General features: G+C 53.5%; 1 protein-coding gene across 1 annotated transcript in view; it reads right to left on the reverse strand.

Moving 5' to 3' along the window:
• Nucleotides 1–24,893, reverse strand: part of PEPD (peptidase D) — a 120,640-nt gene that overhangs the window by 17,294 nt on the left and 78,453 nt on the right. Inside the window, exons 10-11 of the mRNA XM_063110564.1 lie at nucleotides 9,758–9,826; nucleotides 8,118–8,195 (exon numbers count right to left, since the gene is read on the reverse strand). Of these exons, the coding sequence (XP_062966634.1) occupies nucleotides 8,118–8,195; nucleotides 9,758–9,826 (147 nt within the window). The remainder of the gene's footprint in view (nucleotides 1–8,117; nucleotides 8,196–9,757; nucleotides 9,827–24,893) is intronic.

Genomic DNA, 24,893 nt, shown 5'->3' on the forward strand with positions numbered 1-24,893 from the left:
CCCTGAGCAGACACACCCAGGTGCCTGGTCCTTGGGAGGCTCCAGATGCGAGGCGGTATCAACAGGTGCCCGTTGGTTTACTCCTACATGAAGCACATCCCCCCCAGAGCTGGTCAGGATGGTGGGGCACACCTAAGCCCCAATTGGAAGGTAACTAAGGCTCTGGGCACTGGTCCAACAAATTCCCAAGTCAGAGAGATAAGCAACTCAGAGCCCAGCAGTCTGCTCTCTTGTCCTGGCTCTGGCACTCAGCCTTCAGGGTCTCAGTTTTCCCATCTTGAAAATGGGGATCCTACCATGCTGCAGGCTGTGTCGTCTTGGGACCAGCATGCAGACATCCATGGGGGAATGGAGCTGCATGGGGTCGTGGCCCACTCTGGCCTGGGATAGCACAGCCTTTTCATTTAGGCTCCTCAGAATCAACAAAGGAGAATGGTTTGTTTAGAACATCCAAGGGAGGCCTGAACAGACAGGACAGAGCCAGGAGTGTGGGGGACACAGATTCCTGAAAGGTGCCACATCAGAGGACAACCTGCAACAGCACCCCCAAGCAGAAAATTCTATTAGACTGTGCTGAAATTAAAAAAAACAAAACAAAAACAGAAATCGAACTATTTAAAAAACCAGGAAGCCCACAAGAATGCACCAAATGCTGGAATCCTCTACAACAATAAAAAGATTCTTCTCCAGTGCTGACAAGACCCAAACAAGTTCTCCAAACGTTTCTTAATAAAACAGAAAGTGTAGGATGGTAGGTGTTTGTATTTCCTCAGCCAGGCTGGCTTTATCTTTCAGATTCTAGAAGACCAACTATATTTTCTGTGTTAAACTCATCCGCTTTCTGGAGAAGGAAGTATACACCCAGCCGGGAGCTCCATCCTGCCCTGTGACACTCAGCACAGGGCTAAGGTCTATTTTCGTGCTCTCAGTTCCCTATCTTTCTCTGCTTTTTTTTTTTTTTTTAAATCCCCCTCAGAGTTTCTACATGCACAAGTGATTCAGACTCAAGCCATTCTAGAATCCAGGGACAACAGCCATCTCTTTTATAAATCATCTCCCTCCTGCTCCTCTGTGTGTGCTCCATCTGTCCTCTGATGCAAGCTGACTATGGAGAATTCGGTCATACTTTGGCTCAATCGAAAATGCAGGATCCTTCCTTCCTGGCTGCCTGGGGACACCCACCAGGGACACTACCATCTTTGGCCGAGTGAATCCGTGTGATAATCTAAGACATCTGGGGTGATGTTACACATCTCCAAGCAATAAGCTAGCGTCTCATCCCTCACATGCATTCACATGGCTGTTTCTGGCTGGGATGGAAGTTTCTGCCTTCTGTAGGCTCTTCCCGGGCAGCTTCAGGCCTGGGCTACCTGCCATCATTGGCCCACCCAGACCCTCCCCAGACTCCCCTCAACTCTTCCAGCCCCACTGCAGGGACTGGCCAGCCCACAGGCAGAGGGACTTGGAGATGGTTTGGCCAGTGATATATACTTGGGAACAGTTTTGGGGACATGCTGCAATGTTTATACAAGGACCACTTTGTACTCGGTTTGTAGCTCCATTTTAATATCCTGAGTATATGGCACAAAACTTAGCTGCTTCTCCCCCAAGAATGACATCTTACACATGTGTGTTCAGGGTTGCAGGAGGATTTCAGACACCAAAGTGCAGCCACCTCAGTCTGTGTCTCAGGCCAGGCTGGGGGATTTCTGAGCGGCAGGAAGCTCTTGCTTCCCTTCAGACCTCAGCGTTAGATAGAAAGAAGGCATACAGATAACTTTTCCATTCATCTGCTGCAGTGGGCAGCCCCTGCAGACAAGGCACGGGCTTTGGTCTTCCTGGCACAGGGGCAGGCTTGCCTATTCCCAGCTCCCAGCCAGGCCTTCCATGGAGTGCCAAGCTCCAGGTGGGGCCAGCAGGGACAAAGGCCATCACTCGGAGTCCTCCAGTGCCACGGGCTTACCCCCCCCACATGGACCTCTCCCCGGTGCCTTCCCAGGCACCTCTGCTGAACTCAACCCAGCCATGGGATGGCTGCTCCTGGGAGGTCTGAGCAGCCAGGAAAGTTGCCTGTGCAACCACCCACTACAGCAGCAGTTTCCAGGTACCCAGTACCCAGAATCAGCAAACCCTGGTGCACACAATGACAAGAGCTGCCATGTGCTGTGGGCCTCCTGTGCAGTCAGAGGGAAACGGTGTTGACATTTTACGGATGATGTGGAGAGAGGCAGGGCAGCAGGGTAGAGCCCAGGCAAAGCACTACATGGCGGCTGGGGCGCAGCTGCTGCCCACTCTGAGGGCTTGGTGCCATCAGAGCAGAGTAGGGCAAGGGCCAGGCGTCAGGGCAGCAGCTTCTACAGGGAGTGACAAAGATGGCCTCATGTGCACAGCACACACTTCATTTCACTTTTTTGGTGACCAGTGTCTCATGATGTCTGCAAGCACCTGGGCTGTCTGGCTAGTGTTTTTAAACTGTGGTCACGACAGCAACTGAGTAGGGTGTGGCTACAAAACTTTAACAAATTAAACAGAGCGGACAGAAACACGTGGGAAGGGAATGTGGCTGTAGTCAGGGCATATGTACGCGCATGAGTGCTGGGTTGGAATGTAAAGGATACTTCTACCTGGGATGCAACTGCGAAGGCCATGGCCAACTGGTCTGCACAGATGGCTGACCAGGGCCTGTGTCCTCCTGAGAGTATTCCCTTGCCCCAAGGACTGGGCTTGTCCTTACGAGCAAGAAATGCTCAGGACGGGGCTGGCTGGTGACAACTAGGAATTCCTGAGAAGGAAGAGCAAGGCAGGGAGGGTCTGCCTTGTACTCTAAATCCCTGTAAGGCTCAGGCACAAGGTGAAGTGGGGCTTGGAGGCCCATCTTGCCCTAGCCCCTCTGCTGGCTGGGAAGAGTCCCCAGGCACAGATTTGCCTCCTGTGGGAGCCGCAGTAAGCAGATGCCAGAGGGACTCAGACCGAGTGGCCACCCAGGAATGGGCAGAATTGCCCCAGCCCAGCCTGCAGGGCTTAAGAGATACTGCTGAGACCCTGGGTGAGCGGGCACCTGCAGCCTACAGGGGTGAGTGCTGGCATGTCTGATGGAGTTGGCTGTGCAGAGGGGGCCCTGATGCCACCCTGGCTCAGGAAGTGACACTGCAGTGGGAATGGCACGTGCCAGAGACATGCCACCAACAGCTCAGAGTGCCTTCAAGAGCCTTCCTGGGGTGGAACCCGGTCACCCTTATTTCTCTAGGCAGAGAGAAGTTGGGTTTTGGTGATGATGAGCTCTGTCTTCACCTTTGCTGGTCTTTATGGCTTCTAGCTAGCCATCATCAGAACAGGGAGACAGATGGGGGCTTAGGCCCATGGCAGGGAAGGAGGGAAGAGGACCCTGGAAAGCTGCTGAGTATGGGGGTTGGGACAGGCTTGTCCTCCTCAGCTGAGCTGGTCCCCCACCTCCCATGCCCAGGGACTACCCAGCAGGGGTGAGGCCTGTCCCAGATGTCCTGAGATAATGCTGCCCTCTTCTGGCCAGCACTGGAAGGCCTGGCTCACTGCCCACCAGCCACATCCTGCCTGCAGTTGGGTAACCCAGGCCTGGGGCATCCTTGGATCTGTGCTCTAGACAGTTCTGAGAGGGACCACAGCCCTCTCCTCCCCTCAACCTGATCTGCTGGTGGGACAGGTAGGAGGTGGCAGGTGATGAGGGCTGTTCCAGCTGCTTTCTAATTCAGCACACCCTGTGCCCCTCTCTCCCCCCACCCTGGGGTCAGCCTGCCAAGGGGTCCAGGGCAGATGAGTGCTGCCAGGCCAGACACAGACCCAGACTGGGAATCCAGCACAGAAGCAGGCCCAACCCACTGCACTGCTTTCCGAAACACGGGCGATGGCGCACCCTGGTGGCCCACGGGCAGCTGGCTGGCCTTCAGCGCTTCTACCTTGACGGCTCTGGTGTCCAAAGCCCAGTCTGGACGGGCAGTGCATGAGGGCGACTAATCCTGGCCACATCTGTGCTCACACCCACCTGCTCAGGCCTTCCATTTAGGATGGGCCTCTGATGACCTTAGCCATACCCCTCATGTGATCACGCTGAAAGCATTAAGGAGCAAGCATGCCATACTTTTGTAACTGTTTTAGGAGGTCTGTCTGCTTGCCTTAAGAAGGAAAGCAGAAAGCAACTAATGGCTCCTCTGGATCAGTGACTTTGTGATGGGGTTCATGGTGACCACCAGGGGCACAGCGGAAAAGGGCTGTGAGAGCCAACAGCAAAACCCCAGAGGCTTCATGGCTGCAGGCCCCACACAAGGCCTTGTGGCTCTGAACCAAGCCAGGGGAAAGGCCCCAGGGGTCTGAAGTCACAGCAAAGCCCCATTCCTCACCCTCACGCAGAGGGTATGTGGCAGGATCTGGCCCAGAAACGGGAAGGGGCCCAAGGGGCCACAGGCGTGATGTGAGGAACAGCCCTCAAAATACGCAGTTCTGGGCTGACCAGCATGGCCTGAAAAAAAACCCAGAGTGTCCAAGTTACAGGCCCTCGCAGGCAGTGATTGTAGCCAAAGTGGCCCAGCCCAGCTCGGCTCCAGGGAAGCCCTGGTATTGTAAGGACAGAGGAGTGGGAGGCAGGCCTGGCCAGCCTCAAGGCCCTCCTGGCGCACATCACAGAGGACAATTTGGGGGCTGAAAACACAGAACAGGAAGGTCATGTGACTCAAGAGCTGGCTGCGAACAAACCAGGCCTGGCTGGTGCTCTCTGTGGCTCTCACCTTTAGCCTCTGCCACAGAACCAGCCACTGGGAGGTTGGCTCCAGGGGCCCAGAACGCAAGCAGGAGGTGGCCTGGCCTGCCTGGCTCTGGGGATGGCCACCATTGCTGCTGGTCTCACCCGCTGAGGGCCTGCATGGTGCACTGATGATCCCTGAAGCCTGCCCCAAGCTGGGTGTTACGTTACCCCCCAGTGATGGATAGAAAGACTGAAGCTCAGAGGGGTGCCCATACCTGGGCCTGTGGAGGGACGGGATCCCCTCCCCACTGTGCCCAGGATAGTCTGACTGCTCTGGATCACCTCTGACTCCACAAAGAGCCTCATCGCTAAATGTTAAAATATCTCTGGGGCATTTTTACCCAGTGTCAAAGAACCGGGGCCCAGAGCACACCACTGCAATGGGAGCCTGAAATACACACACTGTGCTGGGGGGCTCTCGGTTTCAGGAAAAATTCTGCACTATGTTCCTATTTTGGTTTCACACCTTGTGATAAAGTATTGTGCCTTTATGTTGGGATAACAGAGTGATTTATTATTTACCGAATGCAGTAGGCGCTTGGCAGATCAATTTCAATAAAACAATGGATTATAAATGCTGCCAGCAATCTGGCAGTAGCTGTAATCAACAAAACATGTTGTTCTAAATGCTGCATAAAAAATTGACTATAATAAACTCATAATTATTCCACTGGCTACATTTCAAAGTTAGCACTAGAAAAATAAAATCACCAATTTGGGCTTGGCATTAACATCCGTGAGCTTCGCTGGATCACTCCTGCTATAGAGCTGCCCCTGGGAGACGCACGTGCTGCATGCTGCCCAGGAGGGCTGAGGCCATGGCATTGGGCTGTGGGGAGGACTGATGTGTACAGTGCCCTGGCCTGGACTCACCCTTGTCAGGGGCAACCCCAGGAATACAGCCGGGACTGGTCTCTCATGGGGTGAGGACCGTCTTTAAGGCAGATAAAGAGAGTGGAGAAGCAACCCCTTCCTCTGGGGTGTACAGAGCTCACGGAGGAAGAAATGCAAGGCCACGTGGCTCTGGCGCAGGGCCGTCCAGCTGGTCTGAGCTGCTCCCAGGACAGCAGGGTCCCGCTAGTATGGCTGGTCTCTGCCTCTGCCCTGGGAATGGGCTCCTGGGGCCTGGCGTCCTGACTCAATCAGGATGGGCCACAGGGTCAAAGAGCTTTAGAAATAGTTTCACAAGGTGGGAGTTCCTGAAAAGGCCAGGTGGTCTCTCCCTGGGGATACCTGGGGCTTGGTCATGGCAGGCAGGCAGCAGGGCTCCTGCCCTGTCTTTCCCTAGTCTCCAATCAAGCCGAGTCCGAGGCAGCCAACCTCCTCTCCAAATCCCTTTGGCTCCACACCTGAGCCTAGTATCCTCCTGTGTCTCAGTCACCCTGCACAAACACTGGGAGCAAGGCACCTATCTCATGGGATCAGGACGAGGGTGACAGACACACACAGACAGGAGGGCCCTGTCAATGTTGCTGCATGGCCTTGGCGCCCAGGCCTGTAGCAGGGTAACTGAGCTCTGTTCTGACCCTGCCAGCCCTGGGCATGGTAGGGCCCAGCCACTGCCTGACAAGCTACTGCCCAGAGGCAGCACAGCACAGCCCCACAGACACCAGCCCATGGTTTGTGGGGCTCACTGCAGCTGGGGGTGAAACAGGTTTGGTGGGTCAGTGTGGTCAGGCCAGCTGGGGAGGGGGGTTGGGGGGTGGTGAGTGGCAGTGCTACCAGCCTGCCTCTGTGGCCATTTCAGGCATCACCCCTGCAGGCTCCTGCCCCTGAGCTGCTGGCCCAGGCCCCTGGAGAGAGGGTACATTGGCTCAGCACTTAGGCTCCTACACATCCCTTCTACTGCCACGTGTCATCCTGACATGTGTATGCTGTCTCTACTCACACATGAATAAACTGAGGCTCAGAGGGGGATATGAGGGGCTTAGTTTCTTCCAGAAGGCTGAGCTGGGCTCCTGTCAACAGCGTCCTGAGCCAGAACAACCCCTCCAGCTACTGACACTGGGCAGAGCGACTGTGGCCAGTCATGGTACCAGTGTGTCCTGCGGACAGGGAGGACCCTGGTATTGAGTGGGTTCCTGCAAACACTTGGCAGCAACAGCTAAGAACACAGCATCTCTCTGGGCATCTGGTCATGTTGTAGGTCTGTGCATGTGCACTCACGCCCCTCGGTGGACGTGGGTGCAGGTTCCCGCTGCTCCCTGCTGCAAGGCGAGTCCCACCCGGGGGAGGCCAGGTCCAGCAGCCATTGCCACTCTGGGAGTGTGCACATCAGGGCAGCTGAGGCCGAAGTGAGCTGAGCCCCTCCAGGCACTGCACCAACCTGAGAGGAAGCCACACCGCCATGGGGCTCTGAGGGAGCCTTGTTCAGGAGCATCAGCAATAGAAGAAAAGGTGCCAAACAGCCAGGCAGGACAGGGAACCCCCATCTGCTGGTCAGTGACCACAGCAAAGCGTCTGAAGTCCAAGACAGGGCAGCCCCACATGGCTTGTGGCCTAGCCCCAGGGCAGCACCATCATCTGGGTGGCTCTCAGTAGCCCAGCAGTGCCAGGGCTGGCCCTGGCTGACATCTGGATGGCAGAGAGGACAGGCGGAAGCGCCTAGTGACTGAGGATTCGGGTCTGCAGGCGCTCACAGACCCCTCCCCAAACCTTGGGTCAGTGGCCCAGCGTGCTCTGCCCTACATGCCAGGGGTCTGTGAGCAGGATCACAACCCCTCCAAAAGGAGGGGGGCTCTCAGAGGGGTGGGGGCCGCAGGACCTGCCCACATCTGCAGTGTCATGGTCTCTGCGAGGAGCTGTGAGCAAAGCAATGTTGCTCAGGAAAGCCTTGCAGCCAGCCTGGGGGGCAAGCGCCACCTCTGACTTGCGAGTAGCTGCATACACCAAGGGGTCCTGTGGCTGAGGCTGGCAGGCTTCAGAGCACAGGAGGCTCCCTAGGGTTTTCCCTGCTCCAAACTGAGGGGCTCCACCCTTCTGCACTGAGATAGAGATGTGCATGTGGTGCCTACTGATTGGAGAGGACAGTCTGGGCATTCCAGGACCTCCATAGAGAGCCACCATCCCATGACCCCATGGGAAGCCACAGGGGCCCCTGTCTTGCACTCCTGTCTCTCTATGCTCCCCTGTGGACTTTTGGTCCTGGAGAAGGTACCACGCAGGTCGATGGCCTGGGCAGAGAAGTCTGAGCCAAGAGCTGGCCTGGGGACCCTGCTGTTCAGCCTTCTCAGGACAGGAACCCAGAGACCCCGGGTTGACCTTGAGGTTCAGTCCTGCCTTGGCTTGGCTATTTACATGCAGAGGGAGGGCCGGGGCAGCACCAGGGGTCAGCCTCACTCACCACATGTCTCCATCCTGGATCGTACGGTCGTTGGGTGCCGCAGCATGTCCATAGTGTAGCACGGCTGAGTTCTCGCCACTGCAAAGAACCAGGGGAGGGTGGTCAATTGCCCATCCTCACCCAGCAGGCCTGGGGGCTGGTGCCCCATCCCCTGCCCCTCAGGCAGTACTGTCCACTTTCCAGCAGAGGCCCAGGGGCAGCTGGACCAGGTCTAAGCCTGAGGCGGGGGGGGGAGGGGAGACCTGGCAGCCCCGGCTCCCCACAGCCACATGGCTGGCGGCCAGGCTCATGGTTGATGGCAGTGCCACCTGCAGGGCTTCCTGGCTGTGAGTGCTGCTCAGGTAGCTACTCTGGGCTGGGGATGTGGGCATGGTATGGGCAGCATGTGTATAGAACGGAAATGGAGAGCCTGAATTTGTGTCCTGGGGAAGGGACTCAAGGAAGCCCTCCTTTCCTGGTGGCTAAAGAGAGAGGGGCTCAATGAGAAGGGCCCCGACTATCTCAGGAGCCACACCAGAGTCCTGGCTGGGCTGCAGAGAAGAGCTAGAGAGCTTCCCTAATAAGCGATGCCTTTAAGGAAAAAAGAACTTGTAAGTCTGTCCAAAGGAAAAAAAAAAAAAAAAAAACACCTGGGTGTAATATTTACGGCCTCGTTCGGGAGCCTCAGGAATCATAAAAGTAGAAATAATGATTTTTCTCTCTATCCACCAGAGAAGAACATTTCCAAGGACTGAGATGCTCATATGTATTATTCATGTCTGAGGATGCGCACATCCACAGAGCTCCCGGCTCCAGCCTGGCTGGGCAGGGGCCAGACCCAAGGGCCAGAGCCCTGGCTGAGCAGGGGAGAATAGCAGGGGTGAGTCCAGGAGATGAGGGGCCCACCCATAGCCAGGACATGTGTGGTGCTGACACATCTACAGAGACACACGTAGCCACACAGCTGTGTACGCCCCCAGAGATGATAGTAATGCATATTCATGGCCATGAGCTGCCCGTGTTTGTGGTCATTTCTACCATGTGTGTGCCTCCACGCACACCTAGCCATGCACAGACACATACAGACACACAAACAGAGCCCTCCAGCCACAATGTAACTCACGTGGACACACCTCGAGTGATACCCACCCACAACCGTGATGGTCCCCACACAGTCAGATCGACAGTGCCAGACACACAGCTGCTGCCTCCTGCACCAACAAAGCTGCTTCCACGCCCACCCCAGATGTGCACAGAAGCTGCCCAGCCTGAGCTCACGGCCAGCCCAGTCCCCGCATGCTGTGTGTGTCCATGCAGAGGGGTGAGGAAGGCCAGCAGTGGCCTCAGAAGGAGTGGCCTTCCTGTGCTAAGCTGTTATGCCCACCAGCTGGGGACAGAGGGAGGAGCATCAGGCAGCCCCTCTGCAGTGCAGTGGGTGGTCCAGGATTCTCCTCCACCTAGCACCAAGCTCTGCAGGCAGAGGCAACCTCAGCTCCCAGAGCCTTAGAAAGGGAAAGTGAGTACAAAGCTTGGGTTGCGGGCACTGGTGTGTATGTGTGGGCAAGCAAGTGCATCTAAGCTGGGGGGAGATGGAGCCCCTCACTCACTCAGTGCCTACCCTCCCATGGTCACTCCTACATGACCCAAGACACCCCGCTTACCTGCCGCAGACGCAGGTGTAGGAGCTGTGGCGCATGCCGCCCCGGGAATAGCAGTAGTGCTCGAAGAAACTGAAGGGAGAGAGACAGGTCAGGGTGGAGTCACTGGAGTGTGCGCGCCTCCCACCCCAGCCCTATGTGCCCCAAATACAAATTCTCAGCCCACACCTGGCTTTGCTGGGTAGCCTAAGAAGGCCTGAGCTCCCCAGCGTGAGTCTGTGAGGCTTGTCGCCTGGGGCCCCGGGTCAACCACAGGCCACAGAGGTTGGTGTAGAGCAAGGGAGGAGGCTGGGGGTCCAGCAGGCCCAGCCACTTGCCAGAGAAGCTCGCCAGCCTCCACTGCTATGGGGCTGCCCCGCCTCCCAGGCTCGTCAGGACAGACGGGACTGTTAGAGCCTACATGCGTTTCTGCAGGGCTGGGGGGAGTCTCCCTGTGACTCTGTGTCCAGTGGCCATGACCTAGCCCACCAGGGGGCACTGGACACATGGCCAGGGAGGACCACAAGACCACTTCTGGCCCCAGCACTGTCCTGTGCTCACCCAGGGCAAGAGGAGTAGGAGCTGCTGGGCAGGCAGGGGCGAGGTGCAGGCTCTCCTACAGATGGGGTGGAGGAGGACCGCCTCCATGGAGGTGGAGAGATACAGGGTCTGGGGACAGGCCCTGCTTCTTCCTACATGGGACAAGCAACGAAACGGCTGGGCCCCTGGACAGGTTCCTACCCCTAAGCAGGGGGGGCAGGAGCAAGGACTGGAGGGAAAGACAAGACCCCTGCCCCCAGGCTGAGCCCAGAGCAGTGCCAGGGGAGGCCTCCAGGAGAGCAGAATGTCAGCAGAGCCCTGCAAGCTGGGCAATATGACGCACAGGTCAGATGATGGATGACCCAGCCTTGGCCAAGGCCTGGGAACAAGCCAGTGTCTACAGTCTACAAGGGGCAGCAGGCTGTCTCTCCACCTTGCTCCCCTGGGGTAGATCCTGGAGATGGCTGCAGGGGCTGGTGGACTTGACTGGCTACATCAACACCACACCAGCAGCACTGAGTGCTGAGGAGGCCATGCTGCCCAGAACTCTGCAGCAGCTAGGACCCCACCCCTCCCCCATCATATGCTCCAGGACCATGGGGACTCATTTCTGCATGGGACTCTGAGCTGAGAGGGACTGAGCTGCTCCCCAGGTTCTACCCTGGGCTTCCAGGCACACCAGGTATGTGCCTCTGCTGAATCCAGCTGTGAGGGGACAACGGTGGGCAGCTGCCCTTACCCCTTCCCTGAGGCCCAGGTGATAGCTTCCCTACCCTGCCCCAGCTCAGCCCAGCCCTCTGATGGCCCTGGCTGAGAAGCAGGCCCAGGTGGCCCTCACCACCCCTGCCACCACCAGGACAGCCATCCTCAGAACACTGAAGGCTGCTCTCATGTGCATGCCCAAGGGCGGTCCTACCCTGCACGCCCTAAGCCTGTTTTAGAGAATGTCTGTATGAGGAGTTTAATCTTCCAGGCAGTGTAAACACAAATTATATATAATTGTTATGATTGCGTATGAAGTAGCTGTCATGCAGGGAACAGTTCTGCTGTATTCAATCGGCTTTCAGACCTGCCTTACAAACCCCACAGGACAATTAGGTATCCGCGAGTGAAATATTTCCTCAACACAAAGAATTTTAGGAACCGTGAGGCAGGCGCAGAAAGGCACGGGCTCCCCTCCTCAGCCGCGCCCATAGTCAGGATGGGAGCAGTAAGGCAGCTGCCACCAGCTTCTGCCTCAGTCCCAAGAGGGTACAGGGCCAGTGAGACCCAAGTTGCAGTGCCCAGTAGGACCACAGCCCAGGCACGTTCCTTCCAAGGCGGACAGAGGCCAGTGCCCTCCTGGGCGAAGCCCTGGATGGGAGCCTCAGCAACCAGTTGCACACATCCTTGGCTCCCTCCCTAGACGAGCGGAACTCCAGTATAGCCCGAGAAGAAGCCCGAGCCATGCCATGGAGCTGTGGTGCTCCCTGAGCTATGAGAGATGTGGCACTGTCCCAACAGTAGACCTCAGAGGGTCACACAGTCATTCTCGAGGTGCTGGGGGCCGTGGACCTCTGTTGGGGCAGGTGACATGCAGACTGTACTGGACTAGCTGGCTTCAATGACAGACAGGGGAGCTCCTGGGCCATCCGCATGTGCAGACGAACAAGCACATTCTACCAGAAAGGGGAGGCAGCAGGGGTGGGCTCGGTTCCCTGCCTGTGGCAAGTCTGCCCACTGCACAGTCCACTCAGTAGAGATAGCCTTCTTCGTATGCCCTGGCTGCTGGGTAAGAAAAGGCAGAGCTTACGGAAGCACCAAACTAAGGAAAGGCTGCCCAGTGTTCACCCACATATCACAGCCTGACACTGGTCACTTTTGCCAGCCACATCAATAGTCCCACACACCATAAGGAAGAGTTGAAAGAGGAGGAGAAATACCGTGTGCTGCAAATTCACTCTATCCTAAAAGGGTATGAAGTTCTTCACACGGGACTTCAGCACCTAATTTTGTTTTAAGTCATCTTTTCTAACATGACTTGAGGACACACTGGTGCTTTGGTGGCAATAACAGGTGTCCATAATGGGCCCATGTTTCCTGTGGACTTTGGGCCTGGGCTGTGGACACACACAACCACCCAAGTGTGGTGGCTCAGGGGTCTGTGGATAGATGTGAGTCTGACACATTTCTGATCTTCAGGGGGTGAGGACTGAGGAGTGGATGCTGCAAACTGGGGCCACATGCTCGACACAGAGGCCACGCAAGGCTCCCACACAGCTGGGATGACCAGGGGCAAGAACAGGCCATGAGAACAGGCTGTGGCAGAGACTGACCTGACTTCCCACGGATGGCTCACACACTGAGGCAGCCACAAAGGACACTTCACAAAGACTCCTCTATATGCCTGGGGAAAGCATGGCCAACTGTGACCAGACAAGGGGTCCAGCTGGCTCATCACTGGACAGGGCTAACTACTGGCTGACCCAAGGCTGTGGCCAAATTTTGCCATAGGCTACCAGTCGAGTCAGCCCCTCTGGAACCTCAGTACACCAGATGATGAAGCAGTACACCAGAGACCCTCCCACCTCCAACATTCAGGGGTGCTGTGTAAAATACAACAAGCAGACCCAAGTTCATAAGACAGGAAGAAAAATGAGGCCAGAAAGGAGGACGGAGCTGCCGGTCTTGGCAGCCTAGAAGCCTTGGTTGTGATGGCCACGTGGGGACAGGAACAAGGGCTTGGGGACATAAGAGGTGGGGGGCTGGAACTGAGCCCCCACTACATATAAAGTCGGGACGTGCACCTGATGCACCCACATGAAAGGGTGGACTTGAAATAAATTCGCCAGCAACAACGGAGACAACCAGGAAGCCTGCCTGAGCCTGGGTGGAAATCAAAAATATCCCCTCAGAATTCATGAGCACAGGCCTGTCTTCCATGGGTTTTAGTTCATGGTCTGAAAACTCCCAAGCCAGGAAATTATCAAAAACCTGATCCCTGGCTGTGATACCTGGAGCACCTGGCAGGAGCCTACACAAAGCCCAGCTGGGCGGCCACACCCTCAACCCAGGCAGCCAGGCTGCACATGCACGTGCACGTGCACGTGCACACACATACACAGCATAAACGCACTCAGAGCACTCCCAAACATGCACCACTCCTCCCCCACACCACACCCTGCATACCCTCCTCACCCCTCCCAACACACACAAACACAAGGTGAGCTTCCAATCCAAAATGACAAAACACATGAGAAGATAATCCAAAAGAGTTGTCAGACACAAAAAACAGAAAGATGAGACCCCCCAAGAATTTCCGATAACAGAATAATCATACAGAGACTTTGAACACATAAAATAACACCTAAAAGGACAGTATAAGAAAAGAACAGGCAGACTTTACAAAGAACCAGAACCAAAATAAAAACTGTAGAAATGAACAGTCTGTCAGAGTACATCAGGCAGCAAGGCAGGCAAGAGTGTCGTCACCCCTGCGACCATCTCCACCTGCTTTCAATAAATCTGTGACTCACACACGCAGCACAAGTGTTGAGCTGGGCCTAACACCCCAACCCCACCCCCCATCCCTCCTGCTGCCTGGAAGGAGGATGAGGGTGGGGCGCACTTGACTAGGCTCCTGGCCCAGCACCCCCGCCGCCCCCCGCAGCAGGAAGGGGCTTCCTTATGGGCAGATGGAGGGCTGGGACCTGCTGACGTCCCAACCAGCCTCCCAGACACCCTGCTGCTCAGTGGTCTCTGAAGCTCTTCCCGGCACGGCCATTCTTCTCACATCCTTGCCTATAAATTTTTCCCAAGCAAGACTCGGGTAGAAGATGCTTTGTACCAAGGCATAAATGAGACCTCTTAAATAACCTGGGAGAATCTGTGCTGTGAATAATGAGGCAGATGGAGTCACTGCAGCGACAGAGGGGCAGGCCCATTTGTCAGAGCCTTGAGATGACTAATGAGGCAGCAACTGCAATTTCCCAGGCCCAGATCTGCAAGGATGGCGTCACCAGGGACAGCATCACTGGGCCTCCCCCAGGACCTGCAAATCGAGCCATGGAGTGTTCCTGGGCACATGGCCCAGCTCCTGCTCTCGGAGGCTGATTATCTAACAAGATAAGCCACAGCCTATAAAATGCATTAGCAGTCTAAGGTAATGGCAGGGCTGCCCCAGGCAGCATGTGTCGACAGCTATCAGTGCAAGCTGTGAGCATCAGCTGGACCTTGGGTCTTCAAGAGGTGGAGAGGGGAGGTTGGGCCAGGCACAGGAGCATGAAGGGAAGCTAGGCAGGGGAGGTGGAGCCCACTCAGCTGAGCAGAGAGTTCAGGAAAGGGGGTGGTCTGGACATGGGTTTACGAAGCTGGGTGGGGTCGAGCATGGGGCTGAGAAGTCCCCACCCCAGTCCCTGTCCTGTAGTGCTTGCTATGGGCCCCACACCCCCAGCCTACTGGGGCACTGCTCAACACTGACTTTGAAGCCAAACCCCGGCTCTCTCACTTGCCAGATGTGTGGCCTCCCCATACCTCAGTTTCCTCACCTGTAAAATGGGAGTGATAATGTGATAATGGTACCTCCCTCCCAGGGCTCTATGCCAAGTAAATGGTTTAATATGCATGAAATACATAGTATTGTGCTTGGCACACAATGAGCACTATGTACAGGACATGCTAGCCACCACTGTCATTGCTTAGAGGCCTTGAAGGAGTTCACAGAACAGGGATCCCTCCTGCAGGTGGCAGGAGAGACCATGAGAACCCAGTGCCAGGCTTTGAGAAACAGCCTCTTGGCTATTCTTTTAAACCCAAACAGAGCCTGTGCAGCTCCACGGCCTGACACCCACTCTCGCACGCACAGCCAAGTTCTCTACGGGAATCGCCAGCCCCGTTTGCAGGCTGACACATGCCTGGAATCTCCAGGACGTTTCTCGGAGACAACACAGAGGCATGTCCTCTGCACCAGTTCCCAGGACACAGGCTTCCTGCTTGACAAAGGGCACCTCAGGCCAACATCCCTTCACGGCTCCCCTCTGCCCTCACAGAGAGCTGGGCCAGGAGACACCTCAGGTAGGTACCAGGGCCTTGAGCAGGTGAAAAGGTGGGGGGAGGGTGAAGTGGCTCGTGATGTTTGGGGTCGTGATATCGCTGTCTCAGCACCGAATTACTCTTAATTCACATTTATTTTCATTAATGGCTATGATACTTTCTGGGTATAAATGACCCTAGTTATGTGTCGTGAAGACTAGTGAACAGATATGATGTTGATGGGGGGGAGCAGGGGAAAAAGAGGAATTGGTAAAGGGACACAAAAGTCAACTACATTGTACATTGATAAATTAAAATTTTTTGAAAATATTTTTTTAAAATGCCCTAGTTACATAATGAACGTGATACGCCTTTGGAAGACCTATCTGTTTACTGAAGGAAAATTCTTTTCAGGGTGAGGAAAGTGCAGTCCTGCAGAGAGGAACCCTGAGATCCATCTTGAGGCTGAACACGAGTGTCTTGTGCTTTCCTAAGGTGGAAGTAGCAGCTGCGAGGACCTCGGGCCAAAACCAGATGTTTCTACCAGTGGAGTGAGCAGGAGAACTTCTTTCACATGGAACCAGAAGCACACACCAAATTATCCTTGAAATCCCAGGCGAAGGCTGGATGCTCCACCCCTTTCTTCTGGGGTGACCAGCAGGTCATGAGAAGGCACCAGGCAGATGAGCCCCCATCCCTACTTCATAACTGCTGCCTGGGTGGCTCCAGCCACCTGTCCAGTCACTGCCCAAACTCCCAGGAGGGTCCCAGCTCCTTCAGCACATGTTCTCCATGGGCCTTCTCAAGGGCAGGTACCAGGATGCAGTGGTGAGCCAGGGGCTGGCCTGTGCCTCTCTCCCCCTAGGCCCCAGGCTGAGGACAGACCCCAAGAAAGCTAGGGATGAACCACTTCCAAGCATCTGAGTGTGTTTTAAATGAGCAAGTAGCATTCACATGATATGTCACCAAGAAGGGACTGACATAAAGCCCTAGACTAAAACCAGAAACACATTACGAATAAAACTGGTGCTCTCGGAAGGCCAGAACCTCACAGCACTGCTTGCTCTGACTCAGCATCATCAAGAACACAGGCCCTCTTGCAGTAGTTGTGGTGGCATCTCTGCCTTCAGCGACTTTCTCTGCTGCCCAGTGCCCCTCAAGTCTCCTCATTCATTCCTCCTCCCACTGCCCCCACCCTGGTCCCGGCCATAAGCCCGAGACTGCTTGACCAGGAGCAACGCCTTCCCACCAGGACTTCCCGAAGACCTGGCCAGCCTGGTCACGCGGGGCTGGGCATCATGGGCCTGTGTGGACACAGGCAACCCAGTGAAGATAGGTTCCTCGAGTCCTGCTGGCTGCCCAGGCCACCCGCCACATCACCTTCGATCTAAGGGTCTGTGCTGGAGGGGAGGGGGCGAGCAGGGCCTGGGACTCCTGCAGTGACCCAATTCAGGCCCCGCTGCCTGCTTGGGCAGGTTATATAGCCACTTCAAGAAGAAAAACTGGACAGCCACCTGTGGCACTTAGCATTTACAACAATCCTTTCAGGGAGGAGAGGTTTTCCTACTTCACAAGTGAGAAAACTGCAGTTCAGAGCGATGATGTGCCGTGGTCAGGGAACCCATCAAATCCATGTTTGGGCTTGGAGTCCATGCAGGGTTTCTGACTGCAAAGCTTATGGTCTTGCCCTGGATGCCTCCAAGGCCTCAGGTTTGTCAGTGGGGGGGGGGCTAGAAAGCACCTGCCTCGGGGCTTGCTGGGAGGATGTAAGGAGGTCATGCAGGGAAAGGCTTTGTGCTCTGTAAATACTGGTGGTGAATGACATCATGGCTGACATCTTCCAGGGCCCTGACCTCACACCTGTGCACAGCCCCAAACTGAGCCAAAATGAGTCTGCAAAGACAAACCGGCCCCGCCCAGTCCTGGGCGAAGGTACCCCAGGCCGGCTGGTGAAGAGGAAGGGCTGGTGCTCCGGGAGAGGCCGCTGGGATGCAGAGGACCCGGGAGAGGAGGATCCCCCAACCAGAGGCAAGGGCAGCAGTGACGACTGCAGCAGTCACGGCAGGAAGACGGGAGCAACAGAGAGAAGCAGCTCACCCTCTCTCCTGAGCTTCCTTATCAAGGTATGAGATAATTAGAATTTTAATTGGATAATTGGGAATTCTAAATTGCCTATCTTGTATTAAGCATAACCGAGGACATAACATGACATTCAATTAACAAATCTTCCCCTTTATTCTTGACATGCTTGATTAGGTTGAGTTTCTGAGTTCTTTGGTATCAGTTACCAGAGAAAACATTATATCTCCTCCTCAATTGTCAAAGCCCTGGCCACGTCAGACTGCTAGTAAACTTAAATTATATATATGGAAGAGACCTTAGAAATTTTCTACACAAAGAAAAAAAAAAAAAAAACACCCATAATCGTATCACCCAGAGGTAACCTCTATCAAATATTTTGTTAAGTATTTTTTTATACATAAACAGATTTTAAAAATAATAATTAACTATAAACTTTTTTAAAAAGTCACCTTTTTACCAAAATATGACATACATACAGAAAAGGACCCAAATGATAAGGACACAGCACAACGAACTGGCACAAACTGAGCACACCCGTGGACCCGGCACTCTTCCTCCCTGTGGGTGGCCTTACTTCTAACACCACAGATTAGTTTGGCCTGTTTCTGAGCTTCCTGTAAATGAAACCAAACAATATGACATCTCTTGTGTCTGGCTCCCTCCGCTCAGTACCACGTTTGTGAGATCTGGCCGGGTAGTGGGTGGTAGCTGCTCGTTCGTTCTCACTGCTGGGTGAGGACACTCCCGTGTATTTCTCCAGTTTTCCACTGGTGAATGTTCGGGTTGTTTCCAGATCACAGCTGTCATGAACAGTGCTGCCGTGGACGTTCTTGTCCAGTCTTCCGCAGCACATGTGCATGCATCTCTGTTGAGCAAACAGCTTGGTGTGGAAATACTGTCATAGAACTTTGTTCAGTCTTAGTGGACAAAGCCCAACACTGTTTCCAAGTAGTCATGTCCACATGTATTCACTGTCTTATAACTTCTTCCACTCCATACCTATGCACAGGCTCATACTGAGCTGGTCCGGGGCGAGGCCCAGCAGTTTCACTTGTTTCTTGCCGAAGCAAGAACATTTTCCTTCCCAACAAATACATGTCTATGCTATCTTTGTTTTCAATATATCACTATATGCAGAGTCTGACAACTTCTCCCCACCGCCACCACTCCCTCCCTGCTGCGGGCCACCATCTCCTCTTCTCTCGGGTCTGGCTGGCCTCTCTGCTTCAGCCCTTGTCCCCTACAAAGTATGCTCCACAAAGGGATCCTTTAACAATATGAGTAGGATCGCAGAACTCCTCTGCTTGAGCCAGGCCCTAGCTTCCCACCAGCAACCCACCGCCTTCTCACTCCTCCACCTCATCTGTCTCTTCACAGTCCACCTCCTGTTGCTCCTGGTACCACCAGGCAAGCTCCACTTCAGGGCTACTGATGAGCCCTATTCTCTCCGCCCAGAGTGACCATCCCAGAGAGCCACAGCTTAGTCTCTCCTCCTTCATGTCTCTCCTCTAATGTCTCCTTTTCAGGGAGGCATCCTGAGTCTTGAAGATAAAGAGTAGCCCCCTCTTTCTTTGACTATCATCACAATCTAACATGTTTATCTATTCACTCATCCATCTCTATCCATCCATCCATCCATATCCATCCATCCCTATCTATCCATCCATCCCTATTTACTCATCCATCCCTATCTATCCATCCATATCTACCTGTCTATCCACCCATCCCTATCTATCCATCCATATCTCTCTATCTCCATATGTTTCTATCTACCTATCTATCTACTTATCACCTGTCTATCCACCCATCCATCCATCCATCCTCCCTCACCTCCCATGAGGCTGAGGCTTTATGTTTTTTTCACCACAGTATCCCAGAGCCCAGAACAGTGCTTGGCATATAGGAGGTTTCAGTCCATTTCTGCTGAGTGATTGAATAAGTAAATGGTTGTGTGGGCAGCATCACAGCCTATAATTTACTTAATCAACTGCATGCTGTTAGATAACTAGGTCACTTCCACCTCTGTGTTATGATGGACACCCATAGCCACATGCCTTTTCACTGTCTTTGGGCTAAATGCCTAGAAGTGGAATTACTGAACATATGCACATTTTTTAGTCTCAGAGCATGTTCTGCAAAACAGACCCCTGAACACTCAGAAAGCTTTTCAGGGCCCTGAGTGGTGCACCCTAGGACCCGCTTGCCCACAGGACTGGAAATGTGGTGGGCTAAACAAAAGTAGTTCACTGTTTCATTGATGAACTGGCAAGTCTGAACACGCTTATATGTTTATTTCCTCATATTTCTTCCTTTCTGAATGTCTTGTTCCTTTTTTAAAAATGTGAATGTTCATCTTTTTCTTATTGATCTATAAGGGATTTATATATGAAGGATACTAGGCAGTGGTTTTGACTATCTATCTAACAAGTTTTCCCCTTTGCTCTTTAATTTTCTTTATGGCATTTCTAGACAGATAATTTACATTTTTATTGGTCAGAGCTTTTCAATTTTTTTCTTTATGGCTTTTTCCTTTGGAATTATATTTAAGAAGTCCTTCCCTGTCCCTATGATTATATAAACTTTATCATCTCTTGTGGGCTTACGGTTTTCATACTGACTTCATCAATCAGTCTTGGATGTACTGTGGTGCCGGTCATGGCGCAGAGCTCCATCTCACTTTCTTTCACTGGCTGCCCTTTGCACCCTGGCTTGAAGTGCTGTCTCACTGAAAGATGAACCCTTTCCATACCAGGGGTGAGTCTGCTCTTTCGCAGGAACTGTCCCCCGTTCTCACTGGGGCTTTCAGGGCAAGTTCCACCCTCCACCAAGCAGCTGGCCCTGTTCAGACCCTCTCCAGTGCCTTCTCTGCTGCTTCCCAGAAAGAGGGACAGGGCACCCGGGGCAGGAGCTGTGGACAAAGGCAGAATACAACAGGTGCCCAGGAGGTTGACAACACACAGGAGGAAGAAACTGGGAGGCCACAGCACATGGCTCAAGTGGAAAATTTTAGATCTGTGAGTCCAGACCCACCTGGGGACTGTCACCCATGAGCAAGTGAGAGAGCTCCAACGTGGAAGGCCCTGGAAGGGCTGTGTAAACACACGTACAACTTGTCAACTGCTGTCTGCCTCACTCTGGGATCACATCTGCTTACATCTGATCCAGTCTCACTAGTCACACTAACTACAGCGAGAATACCTTTCTCAGTCCTAAAAACAAAAAACCGCCCCGCTTTAAAATGGATGATGCTGCCCAGGGAGCCTCAAACCGTGTGATCGAGAAGCAAAAGGCTCCCAGGGTGGCGGGAGACAATGCGAATTCAGCTTGATCCAGAGGCTGTTTTCTCTCCTTCCAGGGACGCCTGGACCCTTTCTGTCCTCCCCAGGAAGGCACAGGGGAAAGCAGCCAGGTACACAGGGGCTTTCTGGAGGAGCACGGTGGGGGGGTGGGGGAGGGAAGGGCTTCCTTTGATGAGAGTCCACGAGATGACATTACGTGGTACACTGCTAAACACATTTACTTCATGAATTAGGTAAGGTGTTAGCTTCCATTTATGGCAAATTATACTGGGTTTCACTAATGACAGGGATAAAAAGCTGTCTTTTAAAATATATTTAAAGGAAAAAAATAGATAACAGTAGAGGTCGGACAAGAATTTGGCTGAAATTTTGAAGGTATCATGTTAATGACTGATGCTGGGAAATTCTGCTCTAAGGTTGAGGAAAAACCTGGTTTTTAGTTCTGGATGGGAGGACTTTGGCCCAGAAGCTCCCTAAGTCCCCAGATGGAAGCTGGTAATGATCTCAAACAGAATCTAAGTTCTTTCCTGCATCTGAGCCTGCTCTGCTCCCCAGCTCAGCAGCCTGGGGATACCATGCCAGCGTGGACCCCGTGGACAAAAAGCCAAATGGGCCCCTCTGTCCTTAGTGCCTGAGGTACCAAGCAGTCTCAGGGAACAGAGCCACCTCCGGCACCCAGACACTGAGGACCTCGGATAAGCAGCTGCCAAGCTCTTATGAGGGCGCTCTGCTCCACTAATAGGGGAAGGCGCTTCCCTGAAGCCCAGAATCCTGGCAGGAGTCTCACTTGGCAGCATTTCCACCTTCTGATTTAACAGCTCATCATAAGGGCAGGTCATTAGGTAAAGCCTGGCCAGGGTACTGACCATCTCTCTCAGATGCAGCAAGACATGGGGCTATGGATGTAAGACACCACTCACGTCTGGTAGCTCCCCACTCCGTCTAGGGACCCTGGAGGCACCACCTGCCTCGACTAAGCCCCATTCCATGAGCTCCGCTCCCCCACTACCAGGGTGAAAGAAACAAAATCTGAAATCCTCCACCAAACAGAAGCTCCCTACATACAGGATCTGCAGGAGACAAAGGACCCTAGGTCCCACCTAGTACGGTCAGGATGGAATCCCCAAGTCATTCCTTCTAGAGAAAAAAAATGCTTTGCTTTTTGAATCCCTCTAGGGAGGGTGTTTTGTTTTCTTTTTACAGAGTCCAGTGCTACTTTATTTCTAAACATCGAATCTCTTTCTCAGCCTTACAATCTTAAAATATTTCATAAATGTGTCATGTCAGATATAACTTTCTCTGGGAAACTCTGTTTTATAAAGTAGCGGTCTGAAGGGTTGTCTTGCCCTCCCCATCCCGAGGCCCAGCTCTGGGCAGCATTCTGTGGTCCCCACAGGCTGGGCCCCCATGTACTCTGGCCTCATGTTTCCCTCCCAACAGCCATCTGCTAAAGGTTCTGATGGGGAGATAAGGAGCAGCAGCAGGCTCTGTACCCATCAGCCCCAGACACTGAATACAGGCACCAGGGGGTAGTGGCAACCCAGAAGTCAGTGTGCAGCTGGAGGGACCCAGGAGGACCCATGTCACTGCAGCCCAGGATCCCCAGCCACTCGCAGGAAGCGAGAAACACGAATGCCTAGCCAGGAGGGTGCAACCCCAGATATCTGTGAAAGATGTCTCCTCTCTGAGGAGGTTCTTCTAAGCGTCCAGGAACCACAAAGCCCAGGACTAATACAAACCTGCAGTGGAGGGAGGCTGAGACCCAGTCTGGCAGGGCCAGGCCGGGTGGGTCCTTGGTGGAACCCTTTCCACCCTGCATGTGGCTGCAGTTTATGGTGGCGTACCAGCTGTTGGATGTGAACTACTGAAAGCCCCTCTCCTAATGAAGCTTCCCATCCCCACTCACGACTCCAAATGTTGAGTCACACTCAGATGAAACAACAAGGACACTATCACTTCGAAAGTCTTTATCCACTTAAGATGATAAATGAGGTTGTGCTCATGCTGCCCCTACAGAAAGATCCGCCCTGAAGAGAGAGGGCGCTGCGGCCAGGGACACTCCAGGCATGGAGTGGGCTGGGGGTCGGGCTGGGGGGCGTGGCCTGGCTAGTGGTGCTTCCAGCAGGTTCTGCATGTGAGCTCCCCGGAGGACCTATCGGGGGGCCTCAGCTGCTGCCCATCTGTCCTCCAGCTGCAGCAGGATGTCCACTTTGGATCCACAGAGGATGGAAAGGCGATTTTAAAATTCATGTGCCCTGACCCTTTCTCCTGCTGACATCCCAGAGACACAGGGCAGGTTCTGAAAGATACTCCTCCAACCGGAGGATGCCAGAAACAACCCCCATGCCTTTAAATTTTTGGTAACGTAAACCTATTTATCAATAGCTAATTAATAAGGTCTAAGTCCTTTGATGACAGGATGATTAAACTGGTTTTGAAATAATCCATTTTTAATTAAAATGCTACCCTTTCTAGGTTTCTAGATATATTCAAAAGAAAGCCTTAACAGATGTCTTGTTTTGCAATACACATTATGTAAAGCCAATAATTAGAAGAATTCATGCTTTTAATTACATTTTAATTATTCTTTGCCTATCGATGCAAAGTTATGTATTCTTTCCTTATGGTACTAACACTGTTCACCAAAGCTAGCAGACAGCCAGCAGGAGCTCTTCGTATATGAAATCCCATCCCTGCGATCTGCACGGCAGCAAGGGTACTTGCAGGCCATCTAAGCCCTGGTCCTGGCTGATGGTGACTGGACTGTGGCAAATCAGCCATGCCAGGAAGTGCCCTCCTTGCCCCTGGCCTCGCAAGAGTCACGCTCCAAGGCAGGAGCAGTGGTGCTGGGATGAGGGTCTGTTCACCTCCTGTCTAGCCACAAGGCAGGCAAGTCCCTTGACCTCTCCACTCCCCGGCCTAGCCACCAAATCACCCATAAAAATTCAGAAAATTCACAGATACAAATGGGGGTCTGGAAGACAGGAAGAGGGAGACACACCTATGGAAGCTGTGTTTTTCCGTCTGCTTTGCTGGGCCCCACAGGGAGCCCAGGCAGCCACACACCATCCGGCATACCGTGAGCTCTCCCTTCCAGATCCCTACACCCATCCCAAGCCCACCAGTGCCAACAGCCTATCAGGTCCCTCTCACCAGGATTACTGCCGCCCCCTCCTCACTATCCACCTCATCCACCTGCTAGCCTTTAGCAAGGTTCCCTCCTGGCCCAACTGCCCACCTAGGAAGTGGTGGCTGGAGGGGGTCTCAGTGAACACCAGCACTAGCCAGGAGAAAAGCATGCTGCTTCACCACTTGTTCATTGCTGGTTATTACCATCCTGTGTCCACTGCATGCCAGGCTTGACACCCTCTCCAGGAACCTCCCTGGGGTTCCCTTAGGTGGCCTCTCCCTCCCCTCACAACCAAAAGCCTTCAGAGATGACCCCTCTCCCCTGGCAGAGCTTTTAGCTGGGCATATGGCTGTACCACAGTGTTGTACCCTCTCCCTACCAGTCTCAAAGGGAACTCCTAGAGGCAGGCCAAAGTCACCCATACCCAGGGCTGGCCACAGTGATGAGCACACAGTAGGTCCTCAGTGATATCAGATGAAAGGGTGACAGATGGCAGACACAGCTGGCCTGAAAATGTCTAATGATTAAAACAGAACATTCTCACACACACACAGCCTGAAATCCCTCTGCCTAGGAGTGGCCTGGTGGCTCACTGCTCCATTTCCTCTCTCTGGGCACATTTCTCAGCCTCCCTGCAGTTAGCATGGCACCATGTGGCCAGCTCTCCCCAACAGGAATACGAGGAGGGACACATGCTACTTCCAGGCCATGGCTTTTAAGAGTGGGAGTGAATTCTCTGTGTTCTCTCTCTCCCTTCCCAGAGGGGGTGGAGTGGGGCAATGGAAGTCAGTGTTGGAGGAATGTCACCAGGCCAGACTCTGACTGCAGCGTGAGCAAGAGATAAACCTCCACTGTGCTGAGCCACTGAGACTTCGGTTTTTGTTGTTACCACAGCAAAGGCTATCCTACGCTAATACACATGGGAATTTAGAACATGGTAAAGGTGGAATTTTAAATCAGTGGGGCAAAGACATTATTTCAAAGACAGTGGGTTGACCAGACATTTTATGTGGGCAGAAAAGCCAGAATCCTTGTCTACATATTATTCCTAAATGCATTTTAGATAAAAGAGTTAAATATAAAAAACGAAACCGTGTGG

The sequence above is a fragment of the Cynocephalus volans genome, chromosome 10, assembly GCF_027409185.1.
Source record: "Cynocephalus volans isolate mCynVol1 chromosome 10, mCynVol1.pri, whole genome shotgun sequence".
Taxonomy (NCBI): Eukaryota; Metazoa; Chordata; class Mammalia; order Dermoptera; family Cynocephalidae; genus Cynocephalus; species Cynocephalus volans.